The sequence below is a fragment of the Myotis yumanensis genome, unplaced genomic scaffold (genome assembly GCF_028538775.1).
Source record: "Myotis yumanensis isolate MYYU_CA2020_CCGP unplaced genomic scaffold, mMyoYum1.0.hap1 SCAF_9, whole genome shotgun sequence".
NCBI lineage: Eukaryota > Metazoa > Chordata > Mammalia > Chiroptera > Vespertilionidae > Myotis > Myotis yumanensis.
In genome coordinates this window covers 34,420,883-34,443,354 of record NW_027223760.1, presented here as the reverse complement: position 1 = coordinate 34,443,354, position 22,472 = coordinate 34,420,883, and the positions used below count along the sequence as shown (strand labels likewise).

Sequence of the window (22,472 nt, the reverse complement as noted above, 5' to 3'; positions counted from 1 at the left end):
TCATCCACAACTTTACCTCCTTCAGTCCTTTGGACCGAGGGGTACTGCTCTCTTTGACTTTCTAAATGACCAGCATCTCCATTCCCTCTTCCTACTTTCCCTTTGTCTCCATCTCTCCTGCTCCCCCGGCCCTCCCCAGCCTGGTCACCTCGGATTTCCCAGAGAGATCTTCATCTTCATCCTCATCCACAAAGGCGAAGGACTCTGGTCTGCCCCGGGGCGAGGAGCCCTGTGGCCCCTCCCCAGCCTGCCGCGCCTTCCCGTCAAAAGGCAGCTCTGACAGCTTCCTGGCCAGGTCCCGGGCTTCCCGCAGCCTCCGCTCAGGACACAGGTGGCGCTGCAGGAGGGCCTGTAGCTCCGACCGCTCCACGGAGCCCAGCAGGATCATTGACTCTGGGGGCGATCCAAGCTTAGCCCGAGGGCCTGCTCATTACCAGCCCCCTACCCCCCACCTCCACCCCGCTCAGCAGGGACAGAAAACCAGCGCCCATGCTTCCACTTTTTTTTTTTTTTTTTTTTACCTTTTCTTCCTAAAAACTCATTTCACAAATCTTGCATGGTTGACCTGACTCAATCCTTTTTATTTCATCACCTAGTACTTACAGAGACCCAATTGATAGTACACTAATTGGTGCTAATTTGTGCTTATTTTGATACAGTCTGTTTGCAAATAGGTGAACTTGGTATTAAAATAGGCTAATCAACCCTGTCTCCAAACAAGAAATATTAAAGGGCATTCATGTAGGCTGAGATGTGAATATAATTTGAAATAAGTCTACAAGGTTATTTAATTCTTTAGCGTCTGAATCCTTCTAGGATATAAACGACACGCCTATTTTTTCTGGGAAGGTCAACATTCTGCGACTGTAATTAACATTTTCGTTAAGTTTTAAGGCCATACAATTGCAGCGATGTTATTGAGATAAATCTTACCATTAAGTCTTAGTCATTATCATGGTGGCTGTACCACTGCTCCAATGAAGAGCCCCTAGTGTACAGCCACTTAGAGGTATTGGGGATTTAGAAAAAACTAAAACTGACCTAACTTGAGCAATTTGAATACTCTGATTATCTGAAATCAGAACTATTTTAATGCTCCAAATGGCCTGCCACAGTTCTTCTCAGTTACAGTAATTCAAACATCAGGCAAGTATTTATTTAATATTTAGTAAAAGTCTACAAGGAGGCAGTCTGATGAAGATGGAAGTTATAGTCTCCACCCTCAAGGAATACCCAGTCTAGTGAGGAAGATCAGATATAGAGATATAAATCACAGTAAGAAATAACACAGAGCAAGATTAAGTGCCAACGGTGGGTGAAAAGGATGGTGAATGAAGGAAGGGAAGTCTGAAGACCCAGCTTACTAAAACCATTCACTCCCTCATATGAAAGTTTTATCTGCTCTTCCAGTTGGACATTAAAGAACAGTGATTATTTAGCTAAGTAGCAAAGAGAACCACATAAGGGCCTGTAAGACTTACAACTGGGCCTCATTATTCATGGATTCCCTATTTGTGAATTCACCCATTTGTAACCCAAAATCAATACTCAAGATGCTTCCTGTCATTCACAGATGTGCACAGAGCAGCAAAAAAATATGGGTTGCCCCATGCACATATTCTTGAGCTGAGGTTAAACAAAGTGATGCTATACCTTTTTCCTTCCCAGCTTTTATATTGCAAACAAGTGTTCTTTTCGTGGTCCATTTACTGCCACGTTTTTCACATATTTTGTGTTTTTCTTTTGCTCTTTCAAATTGCCCCCAAGCATAAAGGCTGTGATGTGCCTTAAGGATAAAATAAGTAAGTTATGTAAGCTTTGTCAAGGCATGAGCTATCGTTCTGCTGGCTGTAAATTCAATCTGAATGAATCAACAATATATACTCAATAAGGTGTCTTTAAAGAGGAACATTCACAAAACAAATTTATGAATCAATTAGTGGAAGAGAATGGTGTGACCAGGGGCTTGCAGGAACCTAACCCTGTATGTCTTCTAGGAGCAATGGCTCAGTGTAGTATCCCTAATTCAGTGTTTGTGATGACTTTATAGAACATAACTACAATGAATAAGAGAATGGACTGTATTTCTTTAGTTGGTTTTTAACTGTGTTGTGCCTGTGCTATGGGTGTATTTTACCTTTCTCAGGATGATCTTCCTTAAGGAGCACAGGCTGGGTCTCCTATAGCAGACCAAATGGCCCCTACAGACAAACCCCACACCACAATGCCTCCTCTCTGACCTCTATGGAACCCAAGTTCAGGTCACTAATTCAAGGGTTGTCTTCCTTCCTTCCCACTGACCTTTTGAATCAACCAGTGGTAAAGTCTTGACTGTGGTGGTCTGAAGCAGGGTTTGCAACTCCCCATATGTGCAAGAAGCTGAAACAAACTTCACATCACGTACCATGATGTCTTCAACAAAGATTGTAAATTTGCTATAGAAGGAGAAAGCATAGGGGGTTAGCCCCCCGCCATATGCCCATCCCTTTGCTGGCCTTTCCGCTCCTTATGTGAGGGTTGCCATTTCGTCATTCACAATATTTATTAAGCACATGGGGATATAAAAATAAGTCAAAAGCAGTGTTTACAAACATTGACCCTATCTGCAATCTCAACCTCAGCATCTCCCACCCCCACCGCATCAAGGCTGAACTAATTCCAGCTGGTGCCCCTGACCTGAGCTGGTTCCAACCAAGGTCAGGCAAGTAGGGTAGCTTCTTGACCTGGATGATGCTGTCATAGAGGGAGGGCTGCAGGCTCTGAGCCACCATATTGGCCAAGATAACAGCCACCATCATGGGAAGGATGTGGGCAATCTGACCCGTTAATTCGAAGCAAATCACAGCTGTGGAGACTGTGTGGGACACTGCACCCGTCAGTGCGGCTGCTCCTAGAATGAGACACAGGAATGTACTAGTGGATTAGAGCTGCAGTTCTTGGCATGCAGGGCACATGGGGATGTGACGAGAGTGACAGAGTGGGTCAGTGCCAACACTCCAAGATAACCATTTGTCAATAGTAGGAGCTTCACAAAGGTAGAAATTTTGTCTAATCGCTTCTCTGATATGTTTGCTAGTGCCTAGAACACTGTTTGACACGTTGCTACTTACTTAACAAATAAGTCTGGGGGTGGTGGGAAGTAGGGGCTAGAATGCTGGACTATTAGAAAATCATCATTTTGATCTCATTCCATGACCTTTGACAAGTTATGAAATCATTGTGTGTGCCCACATTGTCATTTCTAAAACAAAGATAGTGATGTCTTATCCATTCCTGGTTTTTGAAAGTTTGTATCATTCTTTTCAATATATTTTTAAATTATTAATCTCAGAGAGAAGAAGGGAGAGGGGGAGAGAGACAGAAACATCAATGATGAGAAAGAATCATTGATTGTCTGCCTCATGCATGTTCCCCACCAGCCCACAACCCGGGCATGTGCCCTGACCAGGACTTGAACCATGATTTCCTGGTTCATGGGTCAATGCTCAACCACTAGCCAAACCGGCCAGGCAAAAGTTTGTATCAGGCTTAACTGACCATTTTAAAACCCAGTTATGGCATTCTACTTTGGACCTCAGGTTTTGAGCCAACAATTTATGGGAGAGTAAAATCACCGTATGGCAATAAAACTGGTTAGTGCTCCTCTATCTAGGGGAGCATGGTCTTCTTTGTTATGGAATTTCCGTACAAAGAAAAAGGAGGAAGGAGGTGTAGCAATTCTGGGGATTTGTATTGGTCACTGTGTTAGACATAGGTTTTGGTTGGATGGGCTAATAGATTTAATGAAAAAACATCAGAGATTCATAGAGTTTTATGGCTGTAAAATATCTCAGAAGTCACTTCTGAAGAAACTAAGGCTCAGAAAGGCAGCTAACTTGTCCATGACCATCCAGGTGACATGGGCCAGGTATGGGTCCAGAGCCCATGTTCCTTAGCTCTTAGTCATGTGCTTTTAAGTCCCATCAATACTGGCCTATCTGCAAGGTGAAAGTAGTTGAGCCAGTCACATGCATTGTTGTTTCCATGATTCTTTGGAAGAAAAAAAAAAGCCCTTACCAAATATTCAGACACAATCCTAGGTACTTTTATCCCTATTGTCTTATTTAATCCCCATAATCCCTCTTTTATATGAAGAAACTAAGTCTCATAGACAGACATTCAATAAATGTTAATGAGAGTCAGAATCAAGGGTTGATTATTTGAATACAAGTTGAATTAAATAGCATTAAATTAAAACCATATTGTATAGCCTGGAATGAAGATGTCATGGGAGAGTTGGAGTGTGGGTATTTGAGGGACTCAAATATTTGGTTTCAAGAAGGTGAAATGTGTCTCACCAATTACTGCGTAGCCCCCAGGTAGGATCTTGTAGATGATGCCATCAAATAAGATACCATCAGGAAATATCATGGCCATGATCTCTCCTACCAGCCTTCCAAATGCAGCTCCTAGACAGAGACAAAAGGAAAGTGCTCAGAGATCCAAACTGCTTATCCTCTGTATTCCCTCCTCAGGCACTAAGACCAAATACAGGCCCCCAGGATTCCAGGCCTTTCCTTATTTTCCCAGTACCCTAGGTTGTAGCTATCAGTACAATCCCAGGCTCCCCATCAGAACTCACCTAGCACAAACACAGGCATGAAGCCTCCGCAGGGTATGGGCATAGTGGTGGCCACGATGGACATCCAGAACTGGGGTAAAAAGAGGCATCAGGATACCCTCTCAACTCTGCCCAACACACACACACACACTCAACCCCTTTCCCGCTATCCTCCTCCTGCCTGCTTTAAGAGCCACAGAAATGCTGGAATGGCTCATCCTTCTGAAAGCTATCATGTCTACCCCCCTTCCTCCAGAAGCAAGAAACATGGAGTTCTCAGGCTAAGAGATCACAACACTATAAGAAAGTTCCTCCAGATGGTTAACCCCAAACCCTCCTACTTGGAGTGACTATGTTTGCCTTTATGCAATCTAGAACAAGGAGTGGGACCTCAGAGGTTCTCTGTCACTGCCCGCAAAGGGCCCTAGCCCACTGCAGCCTCTTTGATTTGAACAGTCACCTCAGTAGAAGAGCTTGAAACTCTTGAAGCTGAAAGATATCTTTTCCGAGTCAGATTGTTTCCGAAAAAGATCCCCAGATGGAAGTGGCAGACACCTTAAAGTCTTAGTGACTTACTGTGTGACTAATTGAGCTTTAATGTAGTTATTTACAAAGCCATTTATATGGTGAACCTCACAGGGGAAACTGGAGCAACTGTCCTGTCTGAGCCATTTCCTATGACATCAAATGACTTTAAACAAAGGATTAAAAAATCTGACTCCACCCTAGTCATACAGGAAGGGCACCTTGAGAAAGCCAGGTGAGTCAGCCAGTGTAATAGAAAGGATCTTCAAGGCCCACCTTGTCAGGTAGTATGCCAATTGAAACTGGGATAATTTTAGAAAAAGCCATATGTGCATTTTGTGGCAAAGAATACAAAGAATTGAGAAATAGAGTGGAAAAAGGAGAAGTGCTTGAACTTTAATGAGACATAGTATATCAATTAAATAATAGATTTACATATCACTTCAAAATAAGCAAGCCAATCTTGGAAAAAGGATCTCAAACTAGATCAGAACAAATTGCCAGGATCAAAATATTTACAATTAAAAAACTGCACCAATTGCATTGAATACTAGTAAGAAGTAAATTTCTCAATTTCCTGAACCTTAGAAAGAATTCCCTTGAGCCAGGGCTGACCTCAAGAGGACATGACAAAGGCTCTGAGAAGGTTTCATCCCAGAAACTCTGGAATGAGGCAAAACACATTGTTCTTCATGTCAGAATATCTGTTTTTAAACAGCTGAAACGGAAAAGTTGAATACACAAAGAGAATATAGACTGAGAAGTCCTTGAGTGTATCATTATCTTTGCTTTCTCTCTGTACTGGCATAGTGCTCAGGAAATGTGGGTAGGATGTAGATAGGTAGGTGAGTAGGTGAGTAGAAGGAAGGAAAGAATGAAAGAAACAAGAGAGCTTGGTCAAATAGCATTCATGCAAAACAGAAAACACTTCTGACAGCTAATATTTGCTAAAATACCCAACAGTATTATTCACGGGGAATGTGAGGTTAAACTGCAGGTGATCAGATATAACTGGAGGCCACCATTTCCGACTTTCTGGAGACAGAGTTCTAGGCAACTTGCAGTTTAAACTTCTTAAGTGCCTTTGACCTATGCTAGTTTGAGACCCCTTGAACTATTCTGTACCATATCTTTGGAATAAGTACATAAGGGATTTTGCAAAGCCATAGGGATTTGTAGGCTCAGGGCAATCTGAAAGCTTCAGTATTACAGATAACAGGTGGCCGGCAGGTCTGATTTCAGAGGATGAACTTTAGATTAGCCTCCAAGATATGAGGAAGAACATAGAGGACATAGGAGTATCTACTCCTATAGCACAAAGAATAGCACATGAGACTAGCCAAAATTTTGAGCTATTAGCACATGAAAGGGAAGGTCAGGATGCAATGCAAGTGACTGGAACACAACTCCCAAGATTTTAAATTAGGGAGATGGGAAACTAGAGAGCCAAGATCACAGATTCTACTTTATTTAGACCCTTCACAAGAAGGAGAGATCCGAAGATTAGGCAAAAAATGAATTCTCCGGAGCCTCAGGCTGTGCTGAGAACTTCGTGACACTGGGTAATCATGTTAGACTTATTGAAAGGGAAACTGAGAAGTTGTAATTATATTTCACACGCATTGTGAAACCTCCTGACTTACAACATAATGACACTTTCCATGTCTTAAGATTGAGGAAGTTGGAGGTTCCCTTCCTCAACATTATCAAAGATCTGAACGGAGACTTTTATCAGCCTGCACTTATGCAGCCAGAAGACCACATGGATTTTAAATCAGACTGTGGGAAAACAGTTCTAGTCACTGTTATATTTTGATTCAGCTATGTAGCTGATGGCCCACACTCTGGAAAAAATAAAGGTATGTTTATGTGTCCAATGATAGAACAGTGGAAAATAGTGACAACTAAGTAATATGGATTTATAGCCATGATGATTTTATGTTTATAAATATTATAGAAAATAATAGGCCTAATGCAAACTGTTGGGCTTGAAATATAGCCCAGAAAGTGTGTGAATTCCTGTTCCTGATGTACTAATGATATAAACATTTTCAAGGATATAATTCAGTGAAAAATTAATAGTAGTGACATACAGGTGAGTTTTTCTATGTCATCCAGTAAATTTCTCAGAATAAATTTTAATCGGTGAAGTGGTAGGTATCCAGATATATACATGGGAATCCTGGGAGGTGAGGTGAGGTGTGGGGGAAATGCTGAAAAATATACATCATTTTGTTTCTCTAAAATATTTCAAAAGCTTGACACTTTAAAAGTACACGTGTCCCCAACTTTACCATATAGCTCAGTCTAGAGGAATACCAGAAATCACAATTATTATCAGTGAGTAATAAATTCTGAAATGCCATCAAAACGTGGACTTGGTTACAGTTGATGGGTTTGTATACTCAACAACAATTACAGGAAGTTGAGATTTATAAATGAGAGAAGATGAAGTCTGTAAAGAAAGCCCCTCCCAACCCCCCAAAACAATCCTTAACAAGATACTTTGAACTGCTTTATGATAAAAATATCAAATATTTTTAAGGAAGAAACAAAAATTTAATAAAGCAGGTATGCAAAATGTGGAAGCTATAGATCCAGTTAACCCATGTGGAGTGAAATAGGGAAAAACATACACAATTACAGCTTCTAGAAACCCACAGCAAATCCTGGGAATGTAAGTTACAAAGTTGGAACCTGGTGTGTCAAAGTGCCTGATGTCTCTAAATCATCGACAAGTGCATTAAATGAGCAGCAACAAACAAAGAAAAAACTAAAAAAAATTTTTTTCAAGCATAAGATTTGCCAAAGATCAGCAATCAAGCACTTGGCACATAGAAGGTATATAACATTTATTGAATAAATGAGTAAGTGAACCCACTATAGCTATTACAATATAAAAGTTATCTAGTGACTCATATTCTGGTGAAATACAGATTCATAAAAAGTATCATGAATAAGTTAATAGCAGAATATTCAAAAGCATGAAACTTCAGTGTGGACAGACTTTTAAATGAGAGCCCTAATATACAGAGGAAAATGTTGGATTATTCAGGCAAGACATACTATTAGTAATAAGGCAATCATCAAAAAAGAAAACATATGCAATCGGCAATAGTAACAGATGTCACAACCAGGGGTGGAAATTAAAATATCTTTGTATAAGGTGAGAATTGAGAAGTCTATAAATACATCATACTTGACATGCAGATATGAAAAAGAATTGACGTAAAAAGAGATCAGCTTTTGTTTCCTAACTGGATTTAGAAGAAAGTGGTTTGAGAATGGCAAAACCCTTCATGGCCTCACTACCTAACAGGGAATAATAACATTTATAAAAATTGTTTATAGTCACTAATAAAATTGATTGAAATATTTTATCTCTTTTGCAAATCTAGAAAACAGATTACCCACTAGACCGGGGGGAAATGGATATGTAAATCAGCTAGAAATGGAGAATTGGATACAAGGAGAATGAAGTGCTTAATTATCTAATATGTGGGGGGCTTTCGTTCATTTACATGAGCTTTTTACACAGTTATCTATTTTTGCTGAACTCTATCTTGCCCTTGTTTATTTGGCTGCTGTGATGTCTTAATAATTTAGTGAGTGGAACATTTGGAAAGGTTATAATAATTATGGTAACATCACTAAGTTGACATGAATGGAACAATTAACCTAGATCATTGTTCTAGATTCACCTACAAAAATGAGCAACTTGTGCTATGGTTTCCAAGCTAATTCTTTTTAAGTTGGATGAACACCAGATGCAGTTTCACCCTTTCTTACCCTATGCCAACCCTGGATTCCTAGGTTGAAAACAAACAGAAGCGTAGGGAGTTAGGAGTGTAGGGAGAGGTACCTTCATGATAAAGAAGAGGAAAACAATGATGACAACGTTGACCTGTGGGTGGATCCACACAGCTGACCGGCCCAGGCTTTCAGGGTCACCCAGGTATTTTACCCACGTGTTGTTGTCAAACAGGGTACTGATTGCTTCACGAGGCATCAACTGTAAAAGGGGAAGCAGAAGGGGGTAGTTCTCCAGGGATGATCGGTCCTTCCTCTTTTTAGAGAACTGACTTCCAGCCTTACTTTTCAAGGGTCCCTTCTGCTCTTCTCTCATGGATAGATTTTATCCTTGGCCAAAAGCCTGAGGGACATCTGTGTTGTTTCCCTTTTTCCACGTGGCCCAGTCCTGGCTTAGTCCCTATCATAAGCTCAGTGACCTGACTCCACCCTCAGACTCCCTTTCGGCTGACCTCTCCAGCCATGAATTGACCCATTCCTGGTGGAAACGTGCACGAGGCGATGACAAAGGTGACAATTGCAGGGTACAGCAGGCGGCTGAAAAAGAAATAGAATGAATGGTCCCCCGAATTTAGTCAACCCATAGTGGATGCCACACTGAATTCTGGGAAGCTGAAGTTTTCTGTGGTCTCCTGTAGTCTCAGTTCTTTAAACAGAGTATCTTTCCACCAAAATACCATTTTAAAAGGGGAAGCCACACCACTCACCTCCTTTATATAGTATCAGGGCTTCTGCATTTTATCACAAGGCACCGAAAGGCATTTAACACCTTCCACATAGATTTAAAAAGAGGAACTCATGGAGAAACCAGAAAGTAAGTGGGAAGGACTAAGGGCAGTGACTCACTGCTTAGCAAGAAACTGGCTGAGGGCCTTGTGCTTTCGGACACCGAGCATGACTTGGCGATGCAAATACACAAATACAGCTCCCAGGAACCCACAGCAAATCCTGAGGGTGTAAATTATACAGAAATGAAGTCCCCATCCCTAAGACCTACCCATGGGGAACAAATACCAGGCATCTGCCTTCCCTTTCTACCCACCTCTCCCCAACAATTTATGCTTCTCCTATGTGTGCCCCACCTTCTTCCCAGCTTGGGTCCCTTTTAATCCTAAAATACACCCACCCCCATCTCACCACTCCTTGAGGAGGTGACCCCACTGACCCAATGACGGCAAAAGCTGGCAGCTCCTGCAGGTCAAAGGGGAAATCCATTCGGAATTTGGTTCTGAAGAGAGCAGTGATGGTATCTAAAGGATGGAAAGGCCAAGGATTATGGTAGGAGTGTCACAAAAACCCACTGAGAGGGAACCAGAAGTCATCAGCTTTAAGGATCAACTCCTTCTTCCTCCAAGCCCAACATCTACTCTTCTATTTAATTTCTTTTTTCTATGCACAACCAGTACTCCATTATTCCTTGTCCTATATCCTTGGGTCTTGGTCCCACTTCCCAAATAAAGCCATTCATTCCTTTTCTGCACTGCCTCATGGAGCTTCCCTCCATGCCCCATTATAAGCCTCCCTGTTCAGGTGCCTCCACCCCAGGGCCCCATTACCAGCATCCTTGTTCCACACGGCCAGCACACGGAAAACAAAGGCACTGAACGTGGCTGCAAAGAACCCTCGCCAGTAGTTGTGCACAGCAAAGTAGGTAGAAGTGACCTCAATGCTGAACAACACTCCTGTAGGGGCACGAATGTAGGGTCAGGTGCAGGCAAGTGTGAAAGGCTCTTTCCCACACTCCCACCCTGTGGACCTGTTGGAGTCTGTGCTTAATCCTTTTCTCTTGGAGTCCATGCTCTAAACCATATACCTAGTCATGGTAGCAGCATTGTGTAGGCCAGGGATGTGATTCAACAAGATACAGAGAGGACAACAGATGAGGATCAGGTGGTCATGCTATTTCCATCCCTTAGAAAGTAGGGTTGGGTGAGATTCACGAAGTCAGATATCCACAAGGATTTAAGGGTCACTAAAAATTTTCTGCAGAAAAGTCATGAGAGAGAAGGAAGGAAGAAAGAGAACAGAAGAGAATTGGATGGGGTGGAATTTCCGAAAACTGAGTGAGGGAATGGGGAATCTGGGGCAGACAGAGCTTTGCCAATCACCCTTCTGCCCCTGCTCCTCAAATCACACCAGGTTAAGGCAGCTGCCTTCTTTCCCTAAAAGGAGGATTCGACACAGTAGAGAATCAGGCAGAGAAAGTCTCTCTTCTTTACCAGTAACAGAACCACAGTCAGCTTTGATTTGCCTGGGTATAAACTATCCAACTTATGAATATTTTACAACCATTTATTGAAATCCTAGGCTAGATTTTCTTTCCCACGATGAGGTTCTGGGACACTTCCTCTAACCGTCTGTCACTTTATACTCAGGAATGAGAACTAATTTTAATATTAGCCTGAGCCAAACAGAAAATGTGCTAGGAAACAAGGCACTAAAAACACAAACAGCCTCTGGAAGTACTCTGATCTCTTAAGTTCTGTAACATCGCTCTCATCTCCCACCCTGGATGCTCTTCTTGTTTCTCCTCTGCCTCTCTTGCCTCTGTCCCACCCAAGGCCTTGGCCTTGGTCTTCTATTCTTGTTACTCAGAGATGCACTTTGTCTCTCAAGTTCATTTATGCCCATAGATTCAACCAGTACCTATAAGCTACTGATTAACAAAACTATGGTTTTAGCCCAGTTCGTGAACTTCTGACTTACCAACCCAGCTGCCCATTTGATATCACTTGGATATGTCACAGGAACTTTAAATTCCACATATGCAAAGTGAAAATTATCAACTCCCCACACCTGTTTACTTCATATATTCCCTAGCTTGGTTACTACCACTAACCACCCAAATATCCTTACTATAAATGTGAGAGTTAGCCTAGATTCCTCCTTCTGTCTTACCCTGCATATCCTCACATAAAATCAATTACCAGGTTGCATCAATTTTACTTTCTATTGCCCATAAATATCATCCTCATCTCTGTCTCTTCTGCCTCTGCCCAGTTCAGTCTCTTGTCATCTGGCATCATGACAATGACAGTAGTCTTCTTGTTCATCTTAAATTAAACCTGTTAATCCACAAGCCAGTTCTATCCTGCACACACCTGTCAATGGGACTGGATCACCCTGTAAAGCTGGCCATGGCACTTCCTTGTTCAAAATTCTTCAAGGGCTCCCCTTCCCTGTGACAGCATTTCCCAAAGTCAGGTCCATGAGATCCTATGAGGCCCTTGAGAAGGTCCTTGCAAAATGGATTCTGTGGGGTTGCCAGGTGGGAGTTGGGGGGGGGGGGCAAATAAAAATAAAGTCATATGTTATTTTATTCAACAAGAGTGTACTGCCCAGCTGGCGTGGCTCAGTGGTTGAGTGTCAACCTATGAACCAGGAGGTCACAGTTCGATTCCCGATCAGGGCACTTGCCTGGGTTGTGGGCTTAATCCCCAGTAGGGGAGTGCAGGAGGCAGCTGATCAATGATTCTCTACCATTACTGATGTTTCTATCTCTCTCTTCCTCTCTGAAATCAATAAAAAATATTTTTAAAAAATAAATTTTTAAAAAGTAAATTAAAAAAAAAAAAAGGATTCTGTGGGAAATGTTGAACTTGAGCCACATTTTGTATATTTACACTGCACGTCAGCATATCAAACATTCTGGTAACTTTTCCAGTTTAAAAAACACAGGATTTTCCAACTTATTTGACCTCAGAATCCCTTTTACGCATTCCATCTATTAACACCATGAATACTGTGCTCTGTAAAAACATATTTGGGCAAATTCTAGCCTAGAGAACAAATAAATTCTACTTTCTTGTGCAAGGCTTACGAGGACCTTCATGAGTTAGCCCCTGTTTACCTGCCCAGATTCAATTCGTTATTCCTCCCCTGTATCTTCTAGCAATACTCTTTGACTGTCACTATAGCCTCCAGAGTTTTAATGTTGTTTCTTCTGCCCAGAATACCCTGTTCTGGCTGTCTTCCCTAAGTGTCAGATCAAACATCATCACTTGTAAAGCTCAATTGACAAGCCCCCACCCCTCACCCAGGCAGCTTAGCAGAAGGTTCCCATTGCACTTGCCCAGGCTCCATGGAGACACTTCTGTGAGTGATGGTGTCCTTGCCTGCCTGTCTACCCTTTCAAGGTGAGCTCCTTGAGAGCATAGGGTCCAGCCCAGAGCCCAGAGGGCACACAGTGCACACATAACAGAAGCAAAAATGTGTTTGTCATTTTGGTAGAATGCTGAAGTCTATTTCTTTCATCAGTGTAAGCCTGCAAGGAATTAACAGTTGACTAAATAGTGAATAAATGATCTTAATAGTAATTTTTTCTTTCAGAGTTAGTCTATGTTCATAAAATGAAGCCAGTCAAGTAATGTTACCTGCAAGTCCATGTAATATTTGCCACTTAGTACAAACATTCTAAAAATGACATCTTCATGGTGCTGGGAAAACTGGAAAGCCACTTGCAAGTGAATGAAACTGGGTTACAGTTTGTCCCCATGTACAAAAAATAATTCAAAATGGATCAAAGACCTAAATATAAGAGCCGAAACAATAAGTTACATAGAAGAAAATATAGGTACCAAACTTATGGACCTTGGTCATAGAGAATATTTTATGAACTTCACCCCAAAGGCAAGGAAAGTAAAGGCAAAAATAAATGCATCGGACTATATAAAACTAAAAAGCTCTGCATAGCAAAAGAAACCGACAATAAAACAAAAAGGCAGCCAACCAGATGGGAGATATTTGCAAACAGTAGCTCCAACAAAGGTTTAATTTCCAAAATATATAAATAACTCATAAAACTCAATACCAAACAAACAAACAACCCAATCAAAAAGTGGGCAGAGAACCTGAAAATACACCTCTTCCAAGAAGATATATGAACAGCCAATAGATATATGAAAAGATGTTTAACCTCACTGGCAATTAGGGAAATGCAAATCAAAACTACAATGAGATATCACCTCATACCTGTTAGAGTGGCCATTTTCAACAAAACAAGAAATAACAAGTGTTGGAGAGATCGTGGAAAAAAGGGAACGCTCACCCACTGCTGGTGGGAATGTAGACTGGTACAACCACTATGAAAAGCAGTCTGGCGATTCCTCAAAAAATTGAGAATAGAGCTATCATTCAACCCAGCAATTCCTCTCCTGGGTATATATCCGAAACCTCAAAATAATCTGTACTTATAATAGGGTGATATGCAAATTGGTCCATCACGCTGCCACAGAATGACCGAACAGTAGGAGGGCAGGGCAGTGAGCTACAAGCAGTGGAGAGCTACAGGAGGGCGGGCAGCAAGCTATGTGCAGCAGAGAGAGCTATGAGCAGCGGTGGGTGGGGCGGCCAGCTGAGGCAAGCAGCAGCGAGCTACTCGCGCACGGATTCATGCGCAGGGCCACTAGTGTATTCATAAAGATATATGCACCCCGATGTTCATTGTAGCATTATTTATAGTGGCCAAGACATGGAAACAACCAAAGTGTCCCACAATAGAGGACTGGATAAAGATGATGTGGTACATATACACAATGGAATTCTACTCAGCCATAAGAAAGGATGAAATATTGCCATTTGCAATGACATGTATAGATCTTGAGAACATTATGCTAAGCGAAATAAATCAGTCTGAAAAAGCTAAGAACCATATGATTTCACTCATATGTGGGATATCAAACTGAAACTCATTAACACACACAGCAGTGGGGTGGTTGCCAGAGGGAAGGGGTAGGGCGTGAAGGAGGTCTCAATATGTGGTGACAGAAGAAGATTTGACTTTGGGTGGTGGGCAGACAGTGCAATATATACAGATCTTGTAACATAGAAACCCACACCTGAAACCTATATGTTCATGTTGACCAATGTCACCCCAATTTAACTAAAAATAAAAAAAAAAACGGCATCTTCACTTTTCAATGCTTAACATTTTCTTGTGCCAAGAGCCACATTTTGTTTGTTTCTGTGGGCTTCAGAGCCGTGTTTTATCTGTAACTTTCCTATGGTCTTTCCCATACTCTACACAAGGCCAAGACAAACCTTCCTCCTTCATCCCAGAAATTCCAATTTTATGCAGAAAATTCAGGTTCTTTTCACTTTAAAAGAATCTAATTTAAAAAATGGTTTTACCTGTCTAAAAAGGTTCCTTAGATCTTTTGGATTTGTGAGGTGAAAGAGTAAATAAAAGTGAAAGTGGGCCCTGACTGGTTTGGCTCAGTGGATAGAGCGTCGGCCTGTGGACTGAAGGGTCCCAGGTTCGATTCTGGTCAAGGGCATGTACCATGGTTGCAAGCACATTCCCAGTGAGGGGTGTGCAGGAGGCATCTGATCGATGTTTCTCTCTCATCAATGTTTCTAAGTCTCTATCCCTCTCAACTTCCTCTCTGTGAAAAATCAATAAAATATATTAAAAAAAAAAAAAAGTGAAAGTGGGTATAAACATTAAGTGTGAAATTCAACGTGTGTAGAAATTCCAGCACACTACCCTTCATGGATGGGGACCAGTGACTCTAATGTCAAGAGCTGACAACAGAAGGGCAAGCAGGTTGCCAGCTGCAGCATTTGCTGACCTCACCTCCTTACGCGGCGCGGCGCACACTGGCACAGTGTCAGGACAAGGAAACATGATACATTTTCATTAACTCTGAGCGCTTACCCATATATCATCCCCAGGCCAAGTACTTTAGCTACCTCCTCCACAAAAGGACTGATCACATTCTCATAATTGAAAAGATACCTCTAACAGCTGGTGCATTTAGGGAGCATATGCTATTCCTGTAATTTTGTTTCTCCAATTGTCAACTTGGTGTCCTTTCTGTCATTTGATGAGTCCAATGACTGGTCGAAATAATCCCTGTTCTGTGGGTCTGATTACAACGAACATGGATGAGTAAATAAACACATACAACTGCTTTCTCTGACCACGTCTGCTTGTTAGTCATCCAGGACAAGGAAAGTAACCTGTTCTCTCCTCTCTAATCTCAGTCGCGTGCAGCTTTTGGCAGGAATACATGTAAAGTGCTTAGAATGTTGCCTGCACGCAATAAATGCTCACTGAAAGTTAGCTGCTTTTGTTATACTCTGGTTTTAACGGGCAATACTCATAGTTGGGGATGCTGACAGCCTCTTGGGGGGCAAGGTCAGGCAAGTGGACTGGTGTAGGAGGGGTAAATCACTTGCCTCCAAGTGGGGTCCCAAAGCAACAGCCGACTCCCACAGCACAGCCCACCGTCAGCATATCAGTATAATAATATGGCTGCTACTAGGGAGAGACAGACCAAGAGAGAAAAGGGAGGGGTGAGGGAGAGGGGTAGAGAGAGGAAAGGAAAACAAACAAGGGTGAGGAATAAGGCAAAAGGAAAGGCTTAAGTCACAGGGAATCATAGTGGTCCCATTGCCCCTGCAATTCCCAAGCCAAGACAGAAAGTGACCTCCTAGGGCAAGGCCAAACATAGAAAATGAAATAAAAGGTAGCTCAATGTATGTTGGGCTGGCAAGCCAATAAATGATCACCAGAGTGAGGCAGGAGGTGGGGACAATCAGGGAGAGGAGTGTCAGTAGCAAGAGAGAGGGGGAAAGGACTTCAGACAAACAGCACTACCAATCCAGCCTGCAGGAAACAGCCGTCGGCCTCAAAAGAACATGCAGTTCTTTGGAAGAAAAGTGTGGGTGTCTGAAGACCAGGGGCTGAAGGCCCACCCACCAGTCCCTTCAGTGAGCACCCCCTTCCACCCCAAAGCTGTGGCAGCCACCCAGACCCCCCCTTCCAAGTCATGCTCAGGAAATGGGTGGGAGGAAGTGGGACTTGCCTCCAACAGGGGCTGCAAAGCAGCATCCCACGCCCACTGCGCAGGCCGACACCACGAGGTCAAGCTGCTCAGGCACGGTCTGCAACAGAGAAGCACGCGGGACAAGGAGGGCAGAGGGCTGAGGTAAGGGGGCAGTGTAAGAGAGAGGGGGTGGGGAACCAGGAATGAGGAAGGGACAGGGTAGCACAGGAGGGAATCAGGGAGGGGAACTGACATGGGGCAGGGGTGTGGACTGGCAGGTTAACAGAGGAGCGAGCCGTGTGCAGGCTCCAATGCAGGGGTGCAGAGCAAGAAGGAGGGGACATTACTGGACAGACATAGGCTGAACAGAGGCGTCGGGTGGCGAGGACAGGCGGCATATGTGTGTGTGGAGAACAGGGGAGCATGGATTAGCGCCATGCCCTGTTTTAGCATCCAGGCCAGCCCGGAGCAAAGGCAGCCCTCCTGACACCCTGAACACACACAGCCCCACTTCCTTTGACTTTCTCCACCTTACCTCATACACCCCAGAGAACACAGACATAAACTTGCTGAGGACAGCGGCACAGATGCTGGCAATGTGAACAAAAGGGCCCTGGGAGAGAGACGAGGGGAGGGGTCAGGAGCAGGGATCCAGATGGGAGGCTCTGTGTCATTCCACGCACTAACATTTATTGCTCCAGGCACCGAACTATATGCTGGAAATGGACGTGAGTAACACAGAAGTTCTGCCCTCATGGAGCTTCATCCCAGAGAGGAAGGGAGATGATACACCAGCATTTTATTAAAGCAGAAACTTCTAAGGCAGTGGTTCTCAACCTTCTGGCCCTTTAAATACAGTTCCTCATGTTGTGACCCAACCATCAAATTATTTTCATTGCTACTTCATAACTGTAATGTTGCTACTGATATGAATCGTAATGTAAATATCTGATATGCAGGATGGTCTTAGGCGACCCCTGTGAAAGGGTCGTTAGACCGCCAAAGGGGTCACGACCCACAGGTTGAGAACCGCTGTTCTAAGGTCTAGGAAGAAATCGAGGGAGGGCAAGGGGACAGAGATAGACGGGACAGATGAGGTGGGATGGAGGGTGTCTAGAGAAGGTGCTCAGGGATGGTCACCAATGAGTAGTGCCTTATTGAAATGAGGGTGTGCGTCACGTGGGCACCAGAAGCAAGAGTGTTCCAGGCCGAGGGCACAGCAAGCGCAGGAGCCCTGAGAGGGGAACAAGCTTACAAGGTTGAAGGACAGGAAGACGGCATTGTTACCCAAAAACAGTACGTGAGGAGCAGCCTGGGAGGACCGAAGAGGGACAGCAAGGAGCCGGGACACCACGGGCCTTCTGGGCCCAGTGAGAACTTTGGGTTTTATTTTAAGAATGGAAAGGCACTAGAAGTTCTTGAGCAGAGGTCAGACATTCCTGATTCCACTTTGAAAATACAACTCTGGCTGCGATGTAGGTTATGGACTGTAGCAGGACAAGAATGCCCAGGAGCATAACCTTGAAGAAAGCACAGCCTCTCTCTAGGTCTCAGTTTTCGCATATTAAAACAAGGGCATTGGTCTGGAGTGTCTCTAAGGCAGAGGTCTGCAAATGGGGAAGACCCCCCCACCCCCCAAGGGAACATTTGACAATGTCTGGAGATATTCTGGTTGTCACAACTGGGGGTACTATTGGCACCGAAGGAGTAGAGGCCATGGATGCTGCTAAACATCCTATCATGCCTAGGACGAACCCCCAGAACCAATATTATCCAGCCCCAAATGTCAACAGAGCCCAGGTTTGGAGACTGCTCTGAGGCCCTTCCAGCTCTGACGCTTCTGTTATTCTGCCCCAGGAGGAGGGCCTTCCCATGATTCCCTCCTCTTCCCCCCTGCTCCCCTTATTCCCTTGGCTCTGACTCTTGTGCTCGTGCCCATGCTCATGCCTGTTCCCAGAGCCACCATCTGCCCAGCTCACACCTCAGGGACTGCCACCTACCTCCTTCCCCACAGGAATGCCACTGCCCAGCCCTGCAGTCAGGGCCACAACCTTGGCCACAAAGGCCTTGAGGGTGAGATATTCCTTCAGGATAACCCCACGAAGTATTGTCTTCATCTCAGGGATCCCAGAGCCTAAAAGGGTTGCAAAATGATTGTGTGCAGGTTCAAGCTGGAGGTTCAAAGGGAGATGAACATCCAGACAGTGGACATGGAGATGGGGGTGGGGAAGGGAGAGGGCTGTGCTGGGGAGGACAGTGACAAAGCAGGGGCAAGGGCTGTCAATAGGGCCGGGTGAGGGAGGGAGAGGGGTGGAAGGGTCAACAGGAAGGACAATGCGATTATACTGATGACCTGACCTGGGAGGGTGCAAGGGGAAGTTCTCACCAACAGCCTGGGGCGAGATGAGGTGGCAGAAGTGGGCGCTGAAGAGGATGAGGATAAGTGGGAAAGACACCCACACCAGGAACTGCAGAGGAAGGCTGGGCTGTACCTGGGAGTAGGTCCACTTGTAGACTGTGGAGACACACGCTGGGCTCAGTCCCGCATGGATGGGAGGACACCCCCCCACTCCGCCCCCACCCCTCCCCGCCGCCACACAGGTCAGCGTGCTAGGAGCATCATCTCACCGAGACTATCCCACAGAATCTCTCGGGATGGTACTATTCTCATTGGACGTGTGAGTGGGAGACCTGAGTTGCTGGAGATGCCCTGTTCCTTCCAGTTCCCACCACTAGTAGGAGGTGGAGCCCTTGCTGCAAACCACACTGGAGCTGGGCCTGTAGCCCAGCCACCCCGGTTTGCCAGGAACTGAGACGCTCCTGGGTCCTAGGATGTTTGGTGCTCAAACCAGAGAAAGTCCTGGGAAAACTGGGGTGAGTATTAGAGGGACATCCATAGCTTGGCTGGTGGCAGGTGGCAGGGACAGGAGACATAGATCTAGGTTTGGTCTGGTCTTGTTCTGGGCCTGATCTCCTCTGTGCAGTGTCCCCCTCCCAAAACACACCCAGCTTATCCTCAGTAGAAACTCTAGACACAGTCAGGTTATGGGGAGAGGCCGAGGGGACAGGGCCAGGTGAAACCTACCCTGGAGGGTTTTGGCACTAACATAATCCATGCTCCAGCTGACCAGAGCCATAAGCAGCCCCAGAAGCACCAGAAAGATCCAGTCTTCCCCTAACTTCCTTCTCACCACACGTCCCAGGCGGTAGGTACAATCTATAAGAGAAAGGGGAAGAGAAGAGCAGTAACCAGTCACTGCTCAGGCCGATCACTGAGGGCTGGAGGGGATGTCTCGTCTCACGTCTCATTCTTCATTTCTCTGCCAGGTGCTGCCTGGCCCCTTCCAAAGGCACTAAAGTTCAGTTCCCTACTGGATTCTTGAATTTCTTTCTAAAACTCATTTCTCGGGGCTGAGCGGGAGGGAAAGAGGGGAACAAGGCAAGGGAGAAAGAAGTGGGGAGAGCTGCCTCTCCTTAACACTGGGAGGAGGGCGTTGGGGTGCCTGTGGGGAGTGGGAGGGTGGGATATAGGTAATAGGATGTCCAAGTTATTCTCCCAAGCCCTGCCTCTCCTCTATCCCAGACCACTTTATTCTGCAGTCCCCATCACCTTGGCATTTGGAATAGTGGTCCTCATCTGTGCTGTCCATGGTGGTACTGGAGCCCATCTTCCTGGGCATCCCCATGCCCTGCTCCTTGTCTGAGAATTGCTCCTTGTGATGGCCATAAATCTGGACAGAGGGAGAATGGGAATGCCTGTCTTGCAGAAAAGTCAAAAGGAATGGACAGAGGGAAGCACATAGACCCACAGAAATACACAAACAAACAGACAATCTTTTAAAATCCTGGGTGTTGAGGGCCTCAGGCAGCGCCACTGTGTGGTCCTCCTGCCCTCAGCTCCCCACTTTCCATTCATACACGTCCCTCTCTCCATCTGTACTCATCTTGGTCCATGGCAACCTTCAAGGAGGCCAATTTCTACTCTAAGTAGAGTTAGAACTGTGCATCTGTGTCAATTAAAAGTTTTCTGTGTCACTCTGCTTAGTGTATCTCAGCCTGTCTCTCTAATATCCCCAGACTCCCCTACCCCAACTTCTCTCCTGGAATCCTGACATGATGGGATGAGGACAGACCAGCAGGTGACTCTTGTCTGCACTGTGCCTTGGTGTGTCTAGCCATACTGGAGGCCTCTGAGATGCCCGGCGAAGCTTAGAGAAAGCCCATCCCTCACTCCCTGGACTTGTGTGCACCAACAGGAACGAGTCTTGAAAAGGCAAGTCAATTCACTTCCTGTCAGAGCAGGGTAATTAGATGCTCCCCAAAATGTGAAGAGGACAGAGGAGCGCCCCTCAGATCTGGTAGCCCTCCACTCTCATCCCCAGGTAGCCTGGCCTGCCCCACTGCACTAACTCCCTTCTCTGGGGCCAGGGTCAGGCCAGGCCATGTTGCTGGTTCTGGGAGAGCCTGAGTGGAAGAGATCTGATTTCACAATATGAGCAGTAGAGTGGGAGCTGGAGTAGTGGGCAGGTACAAGCTCATGGCTGTCCCGTCTTCTGGAATGAGGTTAGTGATGAGGGAGGTAGTGTTTCTGTCCACGCCCCACCCAGGACACAGCAAGAAGACACTACCTACCAATGGTGCTCAGTACAGGCCCTTCCATAGGCTGTCTCATTCCCTTGGGTCCCAGGCTGGTGGAGATGAGGAAGAGGGGTGCTCTAGACCAGAACTGGGGAACACTGAAGGAGCCAGGTCAGTGCTGGCTGGTTCAGGGCTAAGTACCATAGCAGAGCAGGGCTGGGAAGGGAAGGGAGGCGTCCAATCTGAATAGGGGGGGGCATCTAGGCTTGGTTAGCAAGAATGCCTCTGTGTGTGTGTGTGTGTGTGTGTGTGTGTGTGTTTGGGGGGGGTCGGGGGAGGATACTGCATGTGGGTGAGGGTATGAGGGAGCTCACACATGCAGTGGCATGGACTCCTCAGCCAGTCACTTGTGTAGCTTATGTAAGCATGATCTCCTCATGCATGTGTGGCTTTGCCGTCCCATAGGATTCATGAGATTGCTGGGAAAGGTCATATAAAAGGACTTGTGTCTACTGAGCTAGGTCCAGCCCTCGGCAGGATTGTCATATTTTGAGTACACTGCCATGTACTTTTTGAGTTAAAAAAAAATAACACTGCTCTTTCTTTTCACCCAATTTCTAATTTCCCTCAGTCCATCACACCGCCAGCTCCTCCAACCCACCACCCCTCCCCTCAGGGCTTTACCTGTGTGGGGTGGGCGTTGGGACGGGAGCCTGCATCCCTCCGGGGCCTGTGCTGGAGGCCCCCATTCTCCGAGGGCAGCCCGTAGCTGGTGCAGTGTTCGAAGGGCATGTACTGGTACTGGGGGGCACTACCCCACCAGCTTTGTTCGCGCCCACGCCGTGGGGACTCAGATGGCTTCATGCTCCCTCCCCCCAGCCAGGCCTTGGCCTGCTTGCCCCCGTCCAACCCCCAGTACAGCTCCTTAAGCCTGTCCTCTTGCCTGTCCCCAAGGCGTCTGGGGCAGCATGCCCACCCCCAGCTATATATAGCCATCTCTCCATCACATGACCCCCCCACTGCCACATCTGATCTGCTTGGGGTCGAAGCAGGTGTGAGAGCAGTGTGGGGGAGGGGCTGGGGTGAGAACCTGAGGGACAGCCCCGCAGGGAATTCCCTCAGCAGGGCAGCAGCACTGTCCTCCTCCTTAGTCACCAGGAGGCTGCCAGCCCCAAGCCATTGGTCCCTCT

At 45.4% G+C, this 22,472-nt stretch overlaps 1 protein-coding gene across 1 annotated transcript in view; it reads right to left on the bottom strand.

Moving 5' to 3' along the window:
• The window catches only part of CLCN1 (chloride voltage-gated channel 1), a 28,478-nt gene extending 6,259 nt beyond the window's left edge, over positions 1–22,219 (bottom strand). The window contains exons 1-17 of the mRNA XM_070424081.1: positions 21,967–22,219; positions 20,315–20,435; positions 19,790–19,921; positions 19,091–19,219; positions 18,705–18,838; positions 17,240–17,317; positions 16,115–16,193; positions 10,492–10,617; positions 10,101–10,185; positions 9,782–9,883; positions 9,388–9,472; positions 8,988–9,137; positions 4,622–4,691; positions 4,338–4,448; positions 2,677–2,890; positions 2,302–2,435; positions 149–393 (exon numbers count right to left, since the gene is read on the bottom strand). Coding sequence (XP_070280182.1) covers positions 149–393; positions 2,302–2,435; positions 2,677–2,890; positions 4,338–4,448; positions 4,622–4,691; positions 8,988–9,137; positions 9,388–9,472; positions 9,782–9,883; positions 10,101–10,185; positions 10,492–10,617; positions 16,115–16,193; positions 17,240–17,317; positions 18,705–18,838; positions 19,091–19,219; positions 19,790–19,921; positions 20,315–20,435; positions 21,967–22,146 — 2,175 coding nt within the window. The 5' untranslated portion in view covers positions 22,147–22,219. The remainder of the gene's footprint in view (positions 1–148; positions 394–2,301; positions 2,436–2,676; positions 2,891–4,337; positions 4,449–4,621; positions 4,692–8,987; positions 9,138–9,387; positions 9,473–9,781; positions 9,884–10,100; positions 10,186–10,491; positions 10,618–16,114; positions 16,194–17,239; positions 17,318–18,704; positions 18,839–19,090; positions 19,220–19,789; positions 19,922–20,314; positions 20,436–21,966) is intronic.
• Between the last annotated feature and the right edge of the window lie 253 nt (positions 22,220–22,472).